The sequence below is a fragment of the Molossus molossus genome, unplaced genomic scaffold (genome assembly GCF_014108415.1).
Source record: "Molossus molossus isolate mMolMol1 unplaced genomic scaffold, mMolMol1.p scaffold_m16_p_18, whole genome shotgun sequence".
NCBI classification, from domain to species: Eukaryota; Metazoa; Chordata; class Mammalia; order Chiroptera; family Molossidae; genus Molossus; species Molossus molossus.
Genome location: NW_023425353.1, coordinates 47,528,325 through 47,550,712, shown reverse-complemented (window position 1 = coordinate 47,550,712; position 22,388 = coordinate 47,528,325). Strand labels below are relative to the sequence as shown.

General features: G+C 38.0%; 1 protein-coding gene across 3 annotated transcripts in view; it reads left to right on the top strand.

Moving 5' to 3' along the window:
• The first annotated feature begins 5,913 nt into the window (after positions 1-5,913).
• TOP2B (DNA topoisomerase II beta) overlaps positions 5,914-22,388 on the top strand; it is a 67,903-nt gene continuing 51,428 nt past the window's right edge. Inside the window, exons 1-4 of one of the 3 annotated variants that reach the window (XM_036267424.1) lie at positions 5,914-6,581; positions 19,003-19,173; positions 20,324-20,414; positions 21,704-21,767. In XM_036267424.1, coding sequence (XP_036123317.1) covers positions 6,528-6,581; positions 19,003-19,173; positions 20,324-20,414; positions 21,704-21,767 — 380 coding nt within the window. In that variant the 5' untranslated portion in view covers positions 5,914-6,527. The remainder of the gene's footprint in view (positions 6,582-19,002; positions 19,174-20,323; positions 20,415-21,703; positions 21,768-22,388) is intronic. The other 2 variants (XM_036267426.1, XM_036267427.1) reach the window with 2 other exon arrangements.

Sequence of the window (22,388 nt, the reverse complement as noted above, 5' to 3'; positions counted from 1 at the left end):
GGAAAGAGATAGAGACAGAGAAAAATATCGATGTGATAGAGCCACATTGACTGGTTGCCTCCTGCACGACCCCACTAGGACCGAGAATGAACCGCAAGTGAGGTACCTCCCCTTGACTGGAATTGAACCCTGGAGTCATTGGTCCATGGACCGATGCTCTAACTGCTGAGCCAAACTGGCCAGGGCTTAACTAATTCTTGATAATCTGTTAACTGATAAAGATTAAGGTATTTTCTGCTCTCTGGTATTCAACCAAGAACACCTGAAGAAAAAACACACAAGACTTAAGGATCTTGGCCAAGTGTCCGCACCATCATGAGTGGTGGGTGAAATACTTCACTGTGAGGAACTTCTTGATATGCCTCAAATTCATCCCATGAGCAATTGTTTTTTGAACTCCTATGTTCCAGATGCTTTCTAGGATCGTAAATAGTGTGCCATTTACTGAACAGGCTGGTTTTGTTCTTTTTCCTTTCTCAAACACCATTTAAAGCAGAGATGGATACATTCCTTGAAGAGTCAGCATTCTTGGACCGCATTCTGGATCTTTTGACAATCAGACAGCACTTTCAAAGTAAAAAAGATAGCTCACAAAGATCTTGGCTAGTAGGATGTAAGATACCTGGGCTAATCTGTGCTTAACTGTTCCGAAAATAGGGACAATTGCATTTTTGTTGTTAATTGACATAGTAAAAGATAGTACCTTTTCAAAGTTCTATTTTTTAATTATCACCTTAGATAACTTGCAGGTACTTTTTTGGTTCTGTTCCAGAAATCCCTCTAACTTGAAGGCTTTCCATCTTAAATATGTCTTCTGTAACTATTTCTCACACTTCCTGGGCTTCCCCTGTCCCTATTAAAAATTTTAATATGCTGCAGAATGAAAATAACTTGGTAACTCAAGCTTCAGGGTTCCCAGCTCTTCTGAAATGGGAATAGTTTAGTTAGGAAAGTCACTGCTATCTCATTTCTTTAGATCTGAGTCTTAGAAACCTACGGAGTAACTGAATCAGGTGACTCGGGGCAACAAGAATCTTCAAACACAATTTAGCAATCCATATGCTAGAATCTGTTGGTGAAGGCAGGCGAATGATGGCATCTAATGTCCCCGAAAGCTGGGTTTTCCTACAACAAAATGCTTCTTCAAAAGTCCAGACCAAGTATTAGGCCCTTTCAAAGGTCGAATAGCCTTTTTAACCAAGGCATATGCTGATTATATACCCAGGACATGTAATTCAGTGCAGCTAAGAGCCCTCCCAGAGAGCATTCCAGCCACCTTTCCACCAGGTGAAGATGCAATATGAAGTAGGCAGCCTGTAACCTGAAAGGGCCCTCACCAGGACTCGGCCACGCTGGCTCCCTGATATCAGACATGCAGCCTCCAGAACTGAGAGAGACACATTTCCGTTATCATCTTTTTTTTTATTTTTTTTTATCCTCATCCGAGGACACCCTTCCACTTTTTCTACAGACAGAGTGGGAGGGAGAGAGAGGAAGAGAGAGGGAAACATCGACGTGAAAGGGACACATCGAGTGGCTGCCACCCGCACGACCCACCAGGCCGGGGACAAACTGCAACCGAGGTACATGCCCTTAGCGGGAACCGAACCTGGGTCTCTCCGGACCACAGGCCGACGCTCCAACCACTGAGCCAAACCGGCCAGGGCCACATTTCTGTTATTAAAAAAAAAAAAAAAAAAGCCCTAAATTATTGCTGACCTATATAATCTAAAACAAGTGAAAGTTCATTACCAGAGGAGCATCATAGCTTACTTGGCCACAACCAATCAAAACAAACTTCTCTAAGCCAAAAAGAAAGCCAAACAAAACAAATATCTCATATTTATTATAGGTAGAAAATGCAGACCTTTAGCCTTTATGCCTTCCAAGTAGTGATAATATGCAGAAATGTGGGGGTCATTGATGTCTTCAGTAATCCATAGACACCTGTTACCTTTGGTGCTAAAGAACCTTTTTAAAAGTAAAAATATCCGTACGAAATATTTAGAGTGATTAAATTAGTCACAAAAGTCAGAGTTAATAATCTATTATAATATTTACTATCAAATACTTATACCCAAAGCTTGAGAGTAGCTTTCTTTCCTACCTCGAGCTTACTTCTGAAAAAAAATATAACCAACTGAATTACACTGAAAACATTTAATAGTCATTACCTGGACAACCACTTATTGAGCTAACCATAGGCTAGTTTTTCTTCTTATTCTTTGCCTAGGAACTTTGTATATATTAAGGATCCATAAAAACTAACACAGTGAGAGGGAGAGGTAGAATTGCAGACATTGAATTTTGAATTTAAATGTTATTTTATTTAAATGCCCACTAGAGCCCTGGCCAGTTTGGCTCAGCGGTTAGAACATCAGCCCGCAGACCAGAAAGGCTTGGGTTTGATTACCGCTAAGGGCATGTACCTCAGTTGCAGTTTGTCCCTGGCCCCAGTTGTGGTTGTGTGGGTGACGGCCACTTGATGTATCTGTCTCAGACGATTTTTCTCTCTCTCTCTCTCCTCCCTCTCTCCCTCCTGCTCTGTCTGGAGATAAATGCAAAAATGTCCTCAGGAGAGAATGAAAAAAAAAAAATTAAATGCCCACAAGAGTAAAGATTAGACCCCAAGGCCCCAGGTGAATCTTAATGTTGGAACAATGCATGATTTGAGATAAAAACTCTATTGAAACTTTGCCAGGTACCTAGAAGCATAATTTTGAGTTAGTATTTTCTTAGACTATGTATTTTTATTGATGAAATTACCTACTTTGTATAAAGTACAATGATAGGTGTGACTCATCAGGTGAACTATAAAATAGCAAATATAGACTTGCCTTTTGGCCTAAAAGATGAGCTCAAAACGATCTAAGTCAAGGTATGAAGTCAAGGCAGAGACCTAATTTCATCACTTTTTAAAAAATTCCTAGGTCCTGAGTACCTAACACATACTAAGCAAAATAAATACTTGTTTTGATTGCTAAAATAAGAAAACACAAGATCTAAAAATAAAAATTCTGAAGGTATTAGGATAAGCTCCCATGGAAGCTACTCGGAAAGCTTAATTAAATAAAGGCCTTTATTTTTACAGTTCATAGAACTGACTTTGAGTTTTGTAATTTTTCATTTGGCTGGTGTTGCTATAGGGTGAAAATTATCTTTAAATATAGTATACACATATGAATAACGTAGTATCCCAAACAAGACAAACCTGATATAGAAGCTTTTTAATGTGGCAATTATTGCTATAATTACTGTGTAAATGAAAATTATTTGATAAAGCCCCAGAAGGGAAAGAGCTATACTTAAGACGAGTACAACCAATTTTATCATAGATATGTTCAGTCTGCTGCACACTGAAAAGACTAACAGTTCTTCAGGAACTGAGATACTTTTTTGTGTGTGTGTGGGAATATAATATTTATAGGGGTGAGCAAAAGTAGGTTCACAGTTGTAATACAAATAATTAATGCCATTATTAATAATAATACCAGAATAAACCGTGTTTCAGGTACTCACAACTGCAAACTACTTTTGCGCACCGCTGTATTAGTTACAAAGAAAAATAATGATAGCTTCCACAGAGAAACCTGGCAAATTCCACCTTAAGAGATACTTTTGATCTAAATACCTTCTCTCATTCATTACAAATCTCTGCTTTAAACTGGTGGTCTGCATATACATATATTCAACAACTTTTATTTGTGATGTGTTTTTTTATTTTTAGAGAGAGAAGGGAGAGGGAGAGATAGAAACATCAATGAGACATCAATTGGCTGCCTCCTGCATGTCCCCCACTGAGGATTGGTCCCACAACCTGGGCATGTGCCCTGACTGGGAATCGAACTGGTGACCCCTTGGTACATGGGTTGATGCTCAACCACTGAGCCACACCGGCCAGGCTATTTGTGACTCTTTTTTTTTTTTTGGTGGTACGTGCCCCTAGCGGAACCGAACCCGGGACTCTTCTCTGGTCTGCAGGCTGACGCTCAACCGCTGAGCCAAACTGGCCAGGGCTATTTGTGATTCTTTAAGTCAGTATTTTCATAAGAATAAAACCGGCTACATTTACAACTATGTCTTATACTTAGAAAGCTAACAGACTCAATGCCTCACCTATGAGTCAAGTGAAAAGATAACCATGATTTTCATTAATTAAATATATTTTATTCATTTCAAAATCTGAGGCTGAGGAGCTTTGAAAAATGAAGTTTTACAAAAATAAGACAGCTATTTATTTTATAGCTTGACTTTTACTTAATGCATATATCTTTATTAAAAAACTCACAGCCTTTAAAATTATTTACCCCTTTTCAAACTTATAAAATATGTGGACTTTGAAGATGTGAAGTCACAGTAAGTATCAGAGCAAAAATCCTCATTTTAACGAGGCGCAAACAGAGGCTCAGGGAAGTTAAATAACAGGCAAAGACACTTAGTTGGTCAGGTTCAGAGCCCAGATTAGACCCTGGTGTGTCTTGATTTACAAGCTTGCACCTCAAGTTCAAGGTAGAGAAAGGCCTCACTGTTCTGAACCAAAGTTCCAAATATGCCAAAATTACATGGCCACTAGAGAGCTAATTAAGAAAAACTATGTTTAAATTATTTCCATGTTTTAGAGTTCCCCACCCCTCTGGACTCAGAAAGCAGTTGAAAGATGTGACCCGAGACATTTTTGTTTTCCCTTGAGAGGAAATGCACAGTTGGAAGAGAAGTTCGCAAAAACACCTTTCACAAAGCAGCAATAAGGTTTTCATCTTTTTAAAAAGCTCTCCTGTCACAACTAGTTGGTGGCACTTCATGTCCTCAGATACTCATTTTGGTAACAATTCGCTCCCTTTTTAGTCTGTCTGACAGGCCAGATTACAAATGATCTTAAATCAGGAGCCCTGTTTTTATTTTGAACCCATCGCAGAGCCTGGCACAGGGAGACAGAGTGTGCGCCCAATAAATACTTGTTGAATGGAATTACATTGAAAAGCAGGATGAAGTAAAGCCATCTTCCATCTGCCAAAGACTTTGGTGGGGCTGTATGGGTAATTTTTGTTCTTAGAAAGCTTTAATGTGACATTATTCCTTAGCGAGCATTTAAAATTCCACCGAAAGGAATTTAAAGTACTAACCATGCCCTCTTAGCAGCAGCAGGAGCAGTCTGGACAGATAAGAAATAAGTGACAGTGACATTTCCGCATTGTTCAGAGTGAAGAGAAAGGTCAACAAAGAGTGGAAACAAAACCCTCAATGCAACCTGCATTCTTTCCCTGGAATGTTCTTGTGTGTATCTTATCATTTAAGTTCTTTAAATGCAGTTTTCTTAAAATTGACCTTATCCGTTTTGGGGATGACGGGAGGAAGGAGATGGAGGAGGGGGAGGTCTGAGCAAAGCATTCTTTCGGCAGCAGTGTCCACTTGGGGCTTTGCGGAGGCCGGGGTCACAGGGCCCTCCTGGCACCAGTGATCTACAACGTCTCACTTGTGGTTTACAACCGCTCTTTAAACATACTTTCCCTTTGGGACAGCCCCGGGTTTCTTCCTGCCACCCCACCCCCCCCGCACCCCCAACCCCCAGCGGCCGCAGGCAAAGACCTGTCTGGGCTTTGGGCAGATCTTAGAGTAAACAGCACGCTCGGGGGGGATTACAATCCACCCGAGGCGAATCCGACCCTTTCCCTTTGCAGCCCTCAAATGACCCTTGACAGCAGCCCCCATCTCCCTTCAAATGGAAAACCCACAGACACACACACACACAAACAAAAAACCCCAAGTCTTCCCTTCAGTTGCTACCCGCAATGACGTTTCCCCCTCGGGTCCCGCCCCTCAGGGGGCTTGGAATTTTGGGATTGGCCAAGAGGCTGGGCGACGAGGCCCCGATTGGGCGACGAGGCACTGACTGACAGCGGGGGCGTCCGCCGCACCCTCCCTCCCTGGTGTGCGAATGTGTGTGTGCGGTGTTATGCCGGACAAGAGGGAGGCGACCGCGGCGGCGGCGGAGGCTCTGTTTATTGTCCCTCTCGGTGTGTGGATGTGAGGAAGTCGCCGCTGCAACGCGGGCCACGAAGTCCGCCTTTGAGGCAACAGCGGCAGGCGGCGACTGCGGCAGCGGGAGCAGCCGGCCTTCGCGGAGCGCGAGGAAGGACAAGGCGCCTCTGCGTCCCCGCCGCGTCCGGACGCCGGGGGCTCCCGGCCGAGCTCCCGCTCGCACCCCCGGAGCTCCCCCCTGTCGCCGAGGCGCCACTGCCGCCGAGCCGCAGCGGGTGTCCCCAGCTTCCTCCTCGCCGTTTCCTCAGCAGCGGCGCTAGGCCCGGGCGACGCGGCCGCCGCGCCTGCCTCGAGTTTGAGGGCAGCGGGTGGCGCGGCCTCCTCGGTGGGCTCGGCCGGTGTCCTCGGGTCTCGGCGATGGGGCGCGGGGGGCGACGCCGCTAGGAGCACGGCGAGCGGAGCAGCGGGTGCGGAGCAGCGGGGCCGGGCGGCCCGCAGGGCGGCGGGAGCGGCGGCGGGGCCTCGGGCCTGTGAGCGGAGCACCCGCCATGGCCAAGGCGGGCGGCGCGGGAGCCGGCGGCAACGGGGCGCTGACCTGGGTGGTGAGTGGCGGGCGGGGTGGGGGTCCGGGCGGGCATTGTTCCCGTCCCTGCGGCAGGAATTCCGCGGAGACAGGGTGTGTGTGTGTGGGGGGGGATCCGGTGCTCGGAACGCTGTGCCGGGTCGGGGCTCCTTCCAGCAGCACCCCTGCTCCCCGCCCCTTTTCTTTCTTCTCGTCCCCTCCGTGGAGGCTCCGGCTGCGGCAGCCTCGTGTGCACTGAAACTTTGGGGAGCCAGCCCTGGACGTGACGGGCCGCTCCAGCCCCCGGCGGTGGGGCTGAGGTCACGGGTGGCCCTGGGCTGCGGTCCGTGGGTCAGCACGTTCCCCAGCAGGCTGAGTCCCGAGGAGGGCGTGTGCCCGGCGATGCAGCCGTCCCGAGGCTCCAGCCCCCGAGCTAGGATGGACGGCGGAGCAGGTCCCAGCGACTCCCTGCAGAGTCCCGCCAGTCCCGCCGCACTGAGGCTGGTGGCCCGGGCAGCGCGCAGGTTGTCCATCTGTCAGGCGGGTTCTCCCACCGCGCTCGCTCACCTGCGTCAGCGTGGCAGGTGGGCCGGGTGGGGCGGGGTGAGGGTGCTGGGAGGCGACCGAAGATTGGCCCTGCAGTTGAAGGACTTGGGCGCCCAGTTGCTGCTGGCAAGTAGTAGTGGAAGGAAGGCCTAGGGAGGTCCAATTCCCACGGCAGATCGATAATTCACTGGCGTGTCACTTGCTCAGCACAGAGTTCAGATCGGGGTCATTTCCTACACAGAAAAGTCCAGCTCAACCGACCGACTAGGGACCCAGGAAGAAAAGATAAACGTGTTCCGTTTTCCAGGGACTTTGGATAGACCCTCCCTTTTTCAAAGCACCTTAAGGAAACTTTCACACTAGCGTTTGTATGACTTAATTCTTCTTTATTTTCTCTTTGCTTGGGTGAGGTTTAGGCGAGTTGAATGGCCCTTCTCCTTATTGACAAATACTTCCCGCATAAAGCGTGCTGCTGAGAGCAGGAAAACAGTTTAATCATTTGTTTGTGTGCCAAGGTGTTTTGCAAAATAACTTGCCAGGCCTTTATTGTTGAATCTCTCCAAAATTCGTATATTAGTTCAATAATGTAATATGAACAGACTAGAGGCCAGAAGCTTAATATGTCATCAGACATAAGATAATGGTCCACGTGGACATTTGGGGTAGAGGGGGGATGTATAAACACACACACACAAAATATTTTTAATTGATGGCCTTTCCCCAGTTATTAAAATCGAACAACTTCTTAAAATGGACTTAGTTTGCCAGATGGTTCTCATTCACTGTTTGGAAGTGTTGAGGCTTGATCAATGTTTTCTGAGGATCTCAGAAATGATAAACATGTTGCTCCAAAGTTGAATCAGTTGGCTTTAACAGTTGATAGAAATATTTTAATTTACTACTATTTAACTTTGTAGATAATTAACCATGTTTTCTTTCAAGCTCAGTAAGAAACTTTCATTTATATAAAAAAAAATTGTGAAACTTATTTAGAGGGTCTCATTCAATATCAGAAAAATTCATTTGAAACTGAAATTGACTTATTGATTAAAGTTTGTTTCATTATAAAACTACTAATATAGGCAATATAGTAAAATAAGAAAAAAAAACAGTCTTTTATTGCAATAGTTTATTAAAAGGATAATTATTCCATAAGTATACATTAAGATTTGGTGCATGCTTTAAATTTAAGTCAGATTATATGAGCATCTTAATGTTCATAATATACACCATTGATCATAGACATATTAAATTTTGTGGGAAACAAGAGTGAGGTGATTATGAACATGGAATTCGAGGTCAGATTGGTATAGATTCAGATCATGTCTTCAACACAAGGAACTTTGCATAAGGAACTTAATCTTTTTTTAAAATATGTTTTTATTGATTTTTTTTTTTAAGAGGGAGTGGAAGGGATAGAGAGATAGAAATATAGATGTGAGAGAGAAACATCAATGTGAGAGAGAAACATGGATTGGCTGCCTCTTGCATGCCCCCTACTGGGGATTGAGCCCTCCTCAGCCCGGCATGTGCCCTGACCGGGAATTGAACCGGGATCTCTCAGTCCATGGGACAATGCTCAATCCGTTGAGCCACACCAGCTGGGCAAGGAACTTAATCTTTTTAAGCTTGTTTTCTCATCTGTAAAATAAGGTTGCACTGAAGTATGAGATAACATGTCACAGTGCTGGGCTTAATAAATGTTTGTTTTTATTGGTAAAGTTCAAGAAATGCACACTCATAATGATAGCTTACATAAAATATCTTTAAGCCAGGGTGAAACCAAATTATTTCTGCAAGAGTTCAGGGTTTTGCTGCAGTGGTCATCTATTTCTGAAGAAGGGTTATTTAGCTTTGTTGAAACTAGTGTTATGTTGCCACCTGCTTGTGGGTAACAGGAAAAATAAAAATGGAATTAGTCCCTGATATCATTATTTTGGGGATGGGTGGGTAATGCCATGTGTTCCTGGCATTAACTTCTGTTGAGATGCATGCCAGTATGTAGTGTTAACATTGTCACCACATGAAAGTTTACATTACGTCTCTGAAACCACAAAACAAAGTGGTTTAAGATTGAGATTAGCTTCTTAATAGTGTATTTGGTTTGTGTTGAATTTGCAGTTATCTAAAATTTTTAAAAGCTAAAAATATAAATGCAGCAAAACTATTTTGAGTTAAAATAGCTATGAAGACTTCTCTGAAGCAAGCAGAGTTTCTTGAATTAACTTTTGGTTTGTAAAACTTTGATTAGTAGACCCTAATAATCTATTTCATGCCAGTCTTTTATCATCTTTTAAGTGGTTGTAAAAAGTAAATTTGTAGAAATATTACAATACAGTTAATCACTATGTGAATATTGATTTCTTTCCCCCAATAATATTCTATTTGGTAGGTTAAAAATATTGTAATAGAAAATGTTAAGCATATTAAAAAATGGGGGCCAGAAAAGTATAACAACTTCCCCTGTATCGTCAATCTTCAACAATTATCAATTCAAGGTCACCCACCTTACCCCTTGCCATTATTTGGAAACAAAGCAAATCCTAGAATTGTTTCACTTTGTAAATATTTCAATGTTTATTTCTAAAACATATGTCTCTTTTAAAAAATATTAAACCACAATGAACACTTTGTATTTTAAAGTAAAATTTAATGAACTATAAAACATATATATACTGTGAATATTTCTAATTCAGGATTTAAGAATCTTGCTTTAATGGCTTATTATCACAAGTCTTATCTGCTCAAACAGGTTGTCAAAGCCAATTCTTTTATAAATTATGTGCCCTCCAAAATGAAATATATTTTAAATAGTTCTATAGTTATTTCTTTACAGTCTTTTGTATGTCATGTTTATTTTGGTCATTTTGCCTTTGCATGCTTATCTTTCATGGACAATGCCTCCTCTTCTCTTTACCAGTCTAAATCTTAATTATTGTTCAAGGTTACTTGAGAGCCAACCTTTTATCCTCCAGTTTATACTCATCTTTTTCTGTTACTGTTATCGATCATAATATGTTAATGTCTTTCTTTTTATGTAACTTTCATCTTAACAATTAGATTATAAACTCCTGAAGTTAGAGACCATGTATTTTACTAGTTTGTATCCCTTATAGTGTTTAGCAAAGAGTTGGATACATAATACAACCTCAGTTATTGTTAACAAATTGGATAATTAATGTATGTACTTAACTTCCTGAAAATCCTTCTGTCATTATAAGAACAAGTGGTCAAGTAGCAATGTTCTCTAGATACATTCTCAAGTAACATAATAGCAGTATTTAGTAACAGTTTTTATAAACTGTGCTAGCTTTTCTGAATTGAAGTGAGTGTGTTCACCTGTATGGTTTCAGATCTGTTCAATACTTAGGTGGTAGCAACAGTTGCATTTTTCTAAGTTGTTATTTATTTATTTATTTTTAAATAAGCTCCCTCCCTTTTAAAATACAGATATGATCCCATTTTAAAAGTGATTTTTATTTAAAGAAAAGTTATAATTATTCCCATTTTCAGAGAAGGAAACTGGCCCAGAGATTAGGTAACAAATTATTAGGCCATGGCTGAGGCAAAGGTGGGATTTAAACCAAGCTTATGTTCTTAACCACTTGAAAACATTAAGAACCAAAACAACTCATCTTTTATATCCTGATATGACAGGATAAACAAAGCTTTCTGGGATATACCTATATCTTTTTCTACTAACTTTTGTCATTCACACAAAAAGCTAGGAAGTACATTTCCTTTACAAGCTATATATATATATATTAGTATAACATAATGTTTTTTAAGAGTATGGGCTATGAAATCACATCATCTGGTTTCATAATTCAGTTTCTTCAAGTACTAGCTTTGTTAGCTTTGGGGAAACACCTAATTTCTACAGACCTTAGTTTCCTCATCTGTAAAAAGAGTATCAGCCCTGGCCTCTTTGGTTCAGCGGTTAGTGTGTCGACCTGTGGACCGGAGTGTCCCGGGTTCAGTTCCCGCTAAGGGCATGTATCTCAGTTGTGGTTTGTCCCCGGCCCTGTTTGGGGTGATGTGGGTGGCAACCAGTCAATGTGTCTCTCTCTCTTCCTCCCTTTCTCCCCCCCTGCTCTATCTGAAGATAAATGCAGGAATGTCCTCAAGTGAGGATTTAAAAAAAAAGAGTTTCATAGTAGTGGTGTCGACTTTATGGTGCTCTTATAAGTGTATAAAGAAAATGTGAGGATTGAGATTATTCATATAATTTCCATAATGCTTGGTACATAATAAGCTCTCAAATGGGTACTCATGCAAAACTTTTCCTCTTTTTAAATCTAGTGATAAGTATTTTCATTTCTTTTGTCTCAGAGAAAGTATGTTTTGTTTTTGTTTTTTTTGTTTTTTGTTTTTGTTTTTGTTTTTTGTTTTTTGTTTTTGTATTAAGCAATAACCACCACAATAGCTCTAGTTTAACATCCATCACCACATATAGTTACAATTTTTTTTTCTTATGATGAGAACTTTTGAGATCTACTCTCTCAGCGACTTCAAGATATAGAATAGAGTATTATTAACTATAGTTGCCATGCTGCACATTATACCTCCAGGACTTATTTTGACCACCTTTATCCTCCACCCCCATGTCCCACCTCTGGCATTCACTAGTCTGTTCTGTGTATTCTATGAGTTTGATTTTGGTTTTGTTTGTTTTGTTCTATTTTAGACTTTCCATAATTGAGATCATAAGTCTGCCTTTCTCAGACTTATTTCACTTAGCGTAATGACTTCAAATTTTATTCATTTTGTCACAAATGGCAAGATTTCCTTTTTCATGGCTGAATAATCTCTCTCCCTCTCTCCCTCTCCCTCTCCCTCTCTCTCTCTCTCTCTCTCTCTCTCTCTCTCTCTGTGTGTATACATGTAGCACATTTTTTTTTTTTTTGTATATTCATCCATCAAAGAACATAAGGTTGCTTCTATGTCCTGGCTATTGTGAATAATGTTGCAGTGAGCATGGGGATGCATATGTCTTTTTTTGAGTCAGTGTTTTCACTTTCTTCAGATAAATACCCAGAAGTGAAATTGCTAGATTATATGGTAGTTCTATTTTTAATTTTTAGAAGAATCTCCCTACTGTTTTTCATAGTAGCTGTACCAACTTACATTCCCACCAGCAGTGCGTAGGATTCCTTTTTCTCCATATCCTTGCCAAAAATTGTTATTTCATATCTTTTTGGTAACAGCCTTCTAAAAGGTGTAAGGTGATATCATTATGGTTTTCAGTTGCATTCTTGTGATGCTTAGTGATAAGGAGCCCCTTTTCATGTACCTGTTGGCCATCTGTATGTCTTGAGAAAATAGCTATTTAAATTCTCTGCTCATTTTAAAAATAATATTGTTTCTTTTGCTGTTGAGTTGTATGAGGACTTTATATGCTTTGGATATTATTAACTCTTTATCAGATATATGATTTGCAAATATATTCTCCCACTTAGTAGGTTACCTTACATTTTGTTGATGGTTTCCTTTGTTGCGTTGAAAGAAACTTTTTAGTTTGATGTAGTCCCATTTGTTTATTTTTGCTTTTGTTGCCTTTCCTTTTGGTGTCAGACCCCCAAAATCATCACCAAGACTGATGTGAGGGAGCTTTCCATCTTTATTTTCTTTCAGGAGTTTTATGGTTTCAGCTCTTACATTCATGTCTTGAATCCATTTTGAGTTTATTTCTATGGGGAAAAAAATGCCATTGAATTGCATTAAATCTGTAGTTTGCTTTGGGTAGTATGGACATTTAAACAATATTAATTCTTCCAATCCATGATGATAGAATGTCTTTACATTTATTTGTGTCTTCTTCAGTTTCTTTTATCAATGTCAAAAGTCTTCACCTCCTTGGTTAAATTTATTCCTAGGGATTTTAGTCTTTTTGATGCAGTTATAAATTGGATTTTTTTCTTAATTTCTTTCTGATAGTTATCAGTGTACAGAAACAATAGATTTTTGTATATTGCTTTTGTATCCTGCAACTCTACTGAATTTATTGATTAGTTCTAATAGTTTTTTGGTCGAGTCTTGAGGGCTTTCTATATATAACACATCATCTTCAAATAGTGGTAGCTTTACTTTTTTTTTTTTAGATATGTATGCCTTTTACAGAAAGTGTTGTTTTTCACAGTGGACATTTTAGCATTTCTTATGATCTTAAGTATCCCTTGTCTTCCACATTTCTTCTTGTCTCTGTCTTTGGGAGGACATTTCTGGAGGAGCATAGATTGAAGACAAATTGATGGCTTTTGCTTTCATTAATGGTGGGTTAAAAGTACAACCCTTGCCGTTGTTATATAGGTGAAATATGGCTAAAACAGGTATCAAGCGTGGCAGCCTTGAGGAAGAAAAGGCAAGGAGATGATATAAAAGGGAAATGAGAAGTCTGAGGGGATCTTATAGAAGTTGGGAAGAGACTTGTTGCTAAAACTTTCACTAGTCCCACTCTTGTTTGCTTGGGGATGGTGAGATTTCTATGCTGATTATGTGAATGTGTGGCTCAGTTCCTTTTTTAGCAGCAACTGGCAGACCATATTCTTTCCCCTCTTTGGCAGCAATTCATTCTCCTTAGAAAAACAGGAACTGTGGGGAATTGCCCCAAATTGCTATATTTTAGGTGACAACTTTGTGCAAGAAAAATCTTTCTTTTTACAAAATGATCTTGATATATACTCATTCTAAAATAAGGAGTTTGTTTTATTGGGATGTTTTTCTTTTCTGGTGGTTGAGAAGTATTTTTTTTTTATAAAGGTTGAGTGTTGGATAAGTAAGTATGAAATCTATATTCTTTTACTAGGAGTTAGCAGTATTGCAAAAGGGTATAAAATAGATTAATATTTTAAAATAGATTTTATATATTATTTTGATGTTTTTGTTATAATTTAAAAGTTCCTTATAATGCATTGTTTCATTTGGTTGCCAGCTTTGAAATTTAGAAAAAAAAATCAATTATGGTATTATCATATGTGTAAATCACAAAGAGTAGAATTAAAACAACTTTTTCAGATATAGGAAGGATATTTATCTCATATGGGATTCCTTTACATTTTCCTTGGCTTTAATTTACCTCAGAATGAAAATATTGCCCTTAATTGCCAATGGTACATCAGGTAAGGGGTTAATTTCCAAAATATACAAAGTGCTCATACAGCTCAATGAAAGGAAGACAAAGAACCCAATTAAAAAATGGGCAGAGGAACTAAATAGATACCTCTCCAAATAGGACATACAAATGGCCAAGAAACATATGAAGAAATGTTCAACATCACTAATCATCAGAGAGATGCAAATTAAAACAACAATGAGGTATCACCTCACACCTGTCAGAATGGTCGCCATCAACAAATCATCGAATAACAAGTATTGGCGAGGGTGTGGAGAAAAGGGGACTCTAATACACTGCTGGTAGGAATGCAGACTGGTGCAGCCACTATGGAAAACAGTATGGTGTTACCTCAAAAAATTAAAAATTGAACTGCCATTTGACCCAGTGATCCCACTTCTAGGAATATACCCTAAAAAGCCTGAAACACCAATCAGAAAGAATATATGTACCCCCATGTTCACAACAGCAATATTTACAATAGCTAAGATCTGGAAACAGCCCAAGTGTCCATCAATAGACGAATGGATAAAAAAGCAGTGGTACATATACACAATGGAGTACCATGCAGCTGTAAGAAAGAAAGATCTCTTATTCTTTGAGAGGACATGGAGGGACCTGGAGAGTATTATCCTAAGTGAAACAAACCAAGCAGAGAAAGACAAATATCACATGATCTCACTTATTTGTGGAATATAATGAACATAACAGTCTGAGGAACAGGGTAGACCCAGAGATGTGGAAGTAGGATACCGACTGACAATCCTCAGAAGAGGGGTGAGAAGGGAGGGAAGAGATAAACCACAGAATTTATATGCATGTACGTATAACCAGTGGACATGGACAACAAAGCTGGGGATGGGGTCGCGGGGATGGGGAGGAGGGTGTCAATGAGGAAAAAAGGAGAAACATTTGTAACAAAAATAAATTAATAAAAAAAAGAAAAACAAAATATCGCCCTGATTTCTTAGATACCAGTGTAATTGGGTACGGGAATTATTTATTACCAGAAACAGTTTGGTAATTTGACCACACAATGAGTAAAATAAATTGCAAATGAACTTAAATCGTATGTCTTTCATTTTTATCTAACTTTGATGAAAGTTTATTTGGAATGCTCTTGGTAACATTATGTTAAAAGACATATTGTTAATTTTTAGTCAATGCGAAATACTTAGTGTAATTACTATATTATAAAATATCATTACTATGAATGTATATAAAAAAAGAAAAGGTCAAGTGATTTTGAATCAAAAGACCCTTCTTTTCAATATTTGAAGTGAGCATAATTCTCTTTGTCTACAGGTATCAAATATATATCACTCTCCTTTATTATCTGTGGGATTGAGTGTGCTTTTTATGAACATGTACATATGAGTTTGCTGGTCTGTTTTTGTTCAGACTAATTTCTTGATCTTTTTCTGAACATTATCAGTAACAGTGTTAAAACTGAAGAACTACTCAAGGTTACGGTTTCTTTTCTTTCTTTCTTTCCTTTTTTTTAAAAGATAAAGATAGTGATTATTACATCTGGTGACCAACATACTTTTCTCATTTAACTGCTCTGTTCTTAGGCTAAGGTTGTGCATATTCATGTCTGTTCTAGAGATAGAATTATCCCATTGAATAGGAAGAGGGAGGGAAGTTGCCTCTTTTGATTTATCCTCAGGCTTGGATTTTTTTATTTTTATTCCTCACTGGAGGATATTTTTCTATTTATCACCAGATAGAGTGGGAGGGAAGAAGGGGTTTACAGAGAGAGAGAGAGAGAGAGAGAGAGAAACATCAGTATGATAGAGCCACATCGACTAGTTGCCTCTCACACAACCTGACCAGGGCTTGGGATGAACCACAACTGAGGTACATGCCCTTGATTGGAATCAAACCCATGACTCATTGGTCTGCGGTCTGAAGCTCTAACCAGTTCTAACAGCTGAGACAAGCTGGCCAGGGCTGATTTATTTATTTTTTTTTAATATAATATGTTTTTATTGATTTTTTTTTAGAGGGAGAGAGAGATAGAAACATTGATTTGAAAGAGAAACATCCATGGGCTGCCTCATGCACTCCCCTTACTGGGGATTGAGCCTGCAGTCTGGGCATGTGCCCTGACCCAAAATTGAACCGGTGACTTCTTGGTGCATGGGAGATCGCTCAATCCACTGAGCCACACCAGCAGGGCCAGACTTTGATTTTTAATGGCCAGGCCATGACTCAGTGGGCTTTGCTAATAAACAGAAGCCAAAAGAGACAGTTATTCTAGGTTTCTGTAAGAAAAATTTATAGACCTCTCAGTTGAGAACCTTCTTCCTTTGACAAATGAGCCAGTGAGCATTGCAAACTACCATATGTGGAGAATGGGAAAGTAAAACAAATTTGACGGCAATGTTAATTTCTGCTTTCTATTCCGTCAGGGCTGCCAATCTTATTTATTTGGGTTTCACTTACCTTTTTGCCTAGGTTCTATTTGAAAGTTGGGACAGCAGAAGTAATATGAAGGTATAAACTGCCTCGGGGGAAAAAGAGAAACCTTCAGTTTTATTCTAGCTTAATTATGTTTTTACATAAATAGGTTAATAAGCTTTTAAAATACTTCTGTGTGTTCATTGTAGAAAATTAGAAAGTGTGCATCAGAAAATGAACATGAGCAATATTTCTATTTCTTACAGATACTTTGTATTGATATTCTGTGGCTATATTTTATATTTTTTTCTATGCATGTATATAATGTAATTTTCTGATGAATATGGGCTCATTTTAATATGCTTTTTTGTAACTTTGTTCACTAAACAGTATAGTTTTAATAAACTATAATTTAAAAATTACTTGATTACATAATTTTTAATAAAAAATTATAGCAATAGGAGTTTATAATTAACACAAATATTTTTTTGGTGTGGTTGGCTAAAACTATTTACTTAATGAAATATCCAGGGTAAAGGTTTATATGAAGTTTTAGAAGTATCAAAATTAAGAGTTTATTTGTCAGCCCTGGCCGGTTTTGCTCAGTGGTTAGAGCGTCAGCCTGCGGTCCAGAGAGACCCGGGTTCGGTTCCCGCTAGGGCACATACCTTAGTTGCAGTTTGTCCCCGGCCCTGGTTGGGTCATGCGGGTGGCAACCACTTGATGTGTCCCTTTCACATCGATGTTTCTCTCTCTCTCTCTCTCTTCCTCGTGCTCCCTCCCACTCTATCTGAACAAAAAATAGAAAAAATGTCCTCGGGTGAGGGTAAAAAAAAAAAAGAGTTTATTTGTCATATGTACAAAAGACCTTAAGACATCTGTTTTATTATGATATTCTATAAATGACATGTATTCCTTAATGGTTTTCATTACTTTAAATAGAATGGTACCTCTTTTTCTTTAACACCTGTCACATGACATTTAGGAAAATATATTTTGGCATAAAATATTTAAAATATATTGTCACACTTATTTTCTATATATAGGAGTGGGCAAAAGTAGTTTTATAGTTGTGAGTACATGAAACAAAGTTTATTCCTGTATTATTTATGAATCATTGTGGTTTCCATATGAACAACTATAAACCTACTTTTGTGAGTACGTGAAGCAGTTTATTCTTGTATTATTTATAAATTGTATTTTCCATATGAACAACTGTAAACCTACTTTTGCCCACCCTGTATTATTTTTAGAGGAAATTGCAAATAGTAATCTGACAAAGCCATCTACATTTCACATACTGTCTGATTTTTGAGACATCCTAGCAAAAATGATAACCTTTTAAACTTGATAGGAATCTGGAATGTGCCAGCCAGACATTCCTTATTCTCAGGTGGATACCTGAGAGGAGGTGGTGGCAATTGGTAGTAAGGAGTTGTCGGAGGAAGTTTTAAATTCTTGAAAAAGCAGTTAGGTAGGGCTTCACTCCTGTTTTCCATACCTGTGTGCCACTTTAGTTCAATATAACTCATCAGGGTCAAATGTAGAAGCCCACATTAGGAAGACATAAGTCTTTGGTTGAGTCTAATCTTTAAAATGCTTTCTTTGTGGTGGGATTTGTTTTGGAGAAGTTAAGGAGACAGGGAAATCTTCAGACCTTGGGGATTGGAGTTTGGGGTCCTTGTCTGCTGTAATGGTTAGAATCAAGCTCACCAAACTCTGCCTTGTTGGAGCTAGCAGAGAAACTAGAATTATAGGGTGCTTCAGTAATGGGACAGCTACAACTGATATGTAAGGAATTATGGCATGACCTATGAAAGTGTAAAATTTGAGATTTTATAAACCATGCTTAGTATTTATTCTCAGCCATATCAGTGTATACTAACTATATAGGTTACTATTTTATGTAAATTACTTTTGCCCACTCTTTACTATAATCTTCAGTAGGTAATGGCAGGGAACTTAATTGGAAGTTTTTGGGACCTTTGCAGCCAGTCAAGTTCAGTCATTGTGAACCTGTAACCTGATCAGAGCTAACTAACATTCTTTGAGTAGTTTTGAGAACTACAAAAATTAACTTGATTATCTCTATAAAAATTAACTTGATTATCTTACAGAATTGGGAGATGTTTATATTTCTGGATTGAATGGATGTAGGTTGTTCTAGCTATTCTGGTGACTATACCTACTTTCTGGGCTCAGTCAAAAATGCAGTTTCATACTATATTACTGAAAAGAAGTAAACTGTCACTATACTGTATAGACTTCTTTCTTAGGATCTAAAAATCAGTGATCCAGAAATATAATTTTGTTGTTAAAAAGAAAACCTATGTCATGTCCATACACATTTTAGTTTACCCCTTGGTAGGTTATTTAAATTTGATTTTTTGGTTAATTTTAGACTCTTTTTGATCAGAACAATGCTGCAAAAAAAGAAGAGTCAGAAACTGCAAATAGAAATGATTCATCAAAGAAGTTGTCTGTTGAGAGAGTATATCAGAAAAAGACACAACTTGAACACATTCTCCTTCGTCCTGATACATACATTGGGTCAGTGGAGCCATTGACACAGGTAATTATTTTTAAATTTTATTGGAATTAGGAGATGTGTATTTATATCTACTTTTAAATAAAATGTTTATGATTATATGCTTTGTAAGTACATAATTTCATGTCTCTTTAGTCATAAGCAAAACAGAGATAGGGAGCTAAGAGAGGTAGAAATGTCTACATTTCTTGCTAGAGATTAAACAAAATTAGGAGATAAAAACTATCAGAGGTAAGAAGTATAGAGTAAAATGGAACTATATGAACTTTTCAAAAAGTGGTTACATTCATGCATGCTGTGGTTTACAGATACTTTAAATTCTAGAATGTATACATACACACTAATGATTTACTTAATGCTTGCTATGGACTTGGCTTACACATATTGTTTGATTTTAACAATTTTGGGAAGTATGTACCCTTTTTTTTTTTTTAATCACCCAAGGACATTTTTGCATTTATCTTCAGATAGAGTGGGAGGGAAAGAGAGAGAGAAACATTGATGTGAGAGAGACACATTGAGTGGTTGCCACCTACACAACCCCAACCTGGGCCAGGGCAAACCAACAGAGGTATGTGTCCTTAGTGGGAACCAAACCCAGGACTCTTTGGTTCATGGGCCGGCACTCTAACCGATGAACTGAACCGGCCAGGGTGGAAGTAGGTACTGTTATCTCCACTTTATAGATGAGGAAACTGAAGTTTAAATAAAATACCTTGCTCAGATCTACTACTAGTAAGAGCTGGGATTCAAAGCTGGGTCTCTTGGACACCAAAGTTATACTGTGTTTATATTTATTTTACTCTGGGCTCCTTATACGATAGAAAAATATATAGCTTGAAGTAAAAGTATAAAGTAAATATAAGATAAGCTCATTTTTTTCCTATTTTATTTAGATACTGTTTCTAACAATTTTTAATGCCTTATATTAGAGCTAACTTTATGGATAAGATACAGATGATACAAAATGAACAATTTCTCAATTTTGAGGTTATTTAAATTGATTGTGAATACAGTGACATTGTAACTGAAGTTTTTTGTTTTGTTTTGTTTTTACTTTGAAGGTCTAAATACTTAATAGCATATATGATAGATGTGGGTTTACATTGTATAAAATTGATGGTAAACACTTTTTAAAAATTTCATAAGTCCTTTTGAATTTTTCTCAATGCAGTTAATGTGGGTGTATGATGAAGATGTAGGAATGAATTGCAGAGAGGTTACCTTTGTTCCAGGTTTATACAAGATTTTTGATGAAATCTTGGGTGAGTACTTGCTTAAGATTTGATGCATCTATTTCTAAGATGTCATTATAATGTACCTATATATAAGGCCAGACTTAACGGTATAAATTTTAAAGGCCTTTTTTTATGCTGAATATAAATATTTTTTAGAAAATTTATATAACTTTCTGTAATAGTTTTTATATTTGCTGATCATATCTTTGTGTTTTATTTGTAAAGTGAACGTATTCTATTTGATTAGTAATCTGAGAGCTGGTCTGTAGTCCTATGTGTGCAATAATTTGGGAGTTTCTTGCATCCCAGTCCTGGGGGGATGTTAAAAATGAAGATTTCAGGGCCTGAGCCTTGCAGATTCAATGAGTTTGAGATGAAACATGTTTTTCACCAACAAATTTGATATTTTTGTTGAGCAGTAAATTTTAACAACATTTGTTCTGAATGATTTCTTTCCTCTCCAAATCACATCATTAATTAAATCATGATGAAATTTGTAGCCTAATTGACTCCTAGGAGATGCTTGCACTTGGCAAATGTTTTTAGCCCAGGACTTTCTAGAGACTGTTCTCTGCCTCCTCATCAGTGTCATTTGGGGTTTCCTAGATAGCAGAGTTGTGTAGGTCTGAGTTTCTTCCAATGGATCCTTGGGAAAAGGATAGGAGAGTAAAACAGGTTACTTACTTTTTTTTTTTTTTCCACTATTGCTTCCCAGCTGTCCACCTAGGTTCACTTTTTGGTGTTTATTAGGAACATATTTCTTCTATGATTAAAGTTTAATTTGACAGCTAGCTTGTGTTCAAATTTACTGAAGCAGTGGTTAATGTATACAGGTATATTATTATTAGTTATAGTGCATAGGATTTAGAGATTTCTAAGGATGCTAAAGACTTTGCCTTTGTAATTAAAACATAACTGATTGGTTTTAACTCAATCTGTCTATAAAATCACTATTTTATTAAAGATCAAGAGAAAGTAATTATTTGTTACCAAGATAAAATATAATTAAATCCAATTTTTGCTGTTAGATCTGGAGTAGGACGGTTGTAAACTGCAGATGTTTGCTCTTATTTGGCTAATTAATCTGTTTTAATATATCACAAAATCGACCCCTTGTTTTATGATAGAAGACATGACAGTAATTTGGTATGAATAAAATTTAGGAATATTTGGAAAATAAGGTTTATTAGAAGTTATCAGTAATTTTTTTCTGTTAACTATTACCATATGTACATGTTTATATTAAGTCATGATGCACATGCAGTTGTATCTATGTATTCATATAACTTTACTTATTGAAATATTTAATTTCATAGTTAATGCAGCTGACAATAAACAAAGGGATAAGAACATGACCTGTATTAAAGTTTCTATTGATCCGTAAGTATATTTCAAGATTAATTTTTATGCTAAGTTGTTTAGATAGTCCCCAACTTATGAGTATTCCTCAAATGAATAATGTATATAGTTAGTACTCCTTAGTTATCCTGTTGCTTGAGACCTTGTTATTTTTGCTGCTTTTAGCCAGAACATTATACTCTTATAGTTTCTTCTCTCATTCATGATCTTTTTACCCAAAGTACTTTCTTATGTGAGCTCTTGGAGACCACTTTTCTTCCTCTTTGATGCTGTGGATGCTGTTTCAGCTGCTGAAGTAATTTATCTTTTCTTTCTTAACTTTGCTTTGGGACCCATGTGTATGGGCTATTGCCAGTATTATTCCAGTTATATTATAGATTAAGTTTACTTTTCCTGACCTGCATTTGGGCTTTCTCATTATTTTTTTATTTTATTTTTTTTAATCCTCACCCAAGGACATTTTTCCATTTTTTGTTCATAAACTATTCCTAAGTGTTTTATTATGTTGATATAGTGTAATTTATTTGACCTCTTTCCAGTTGATAAATATTGGATATTTTGGATAGTGGATATTTAAATTGTTTTTCAGTTTTCTTTTTAGCTTTAATTATTTTGAAATTTTATTTGTAGCTTATTCCAAAC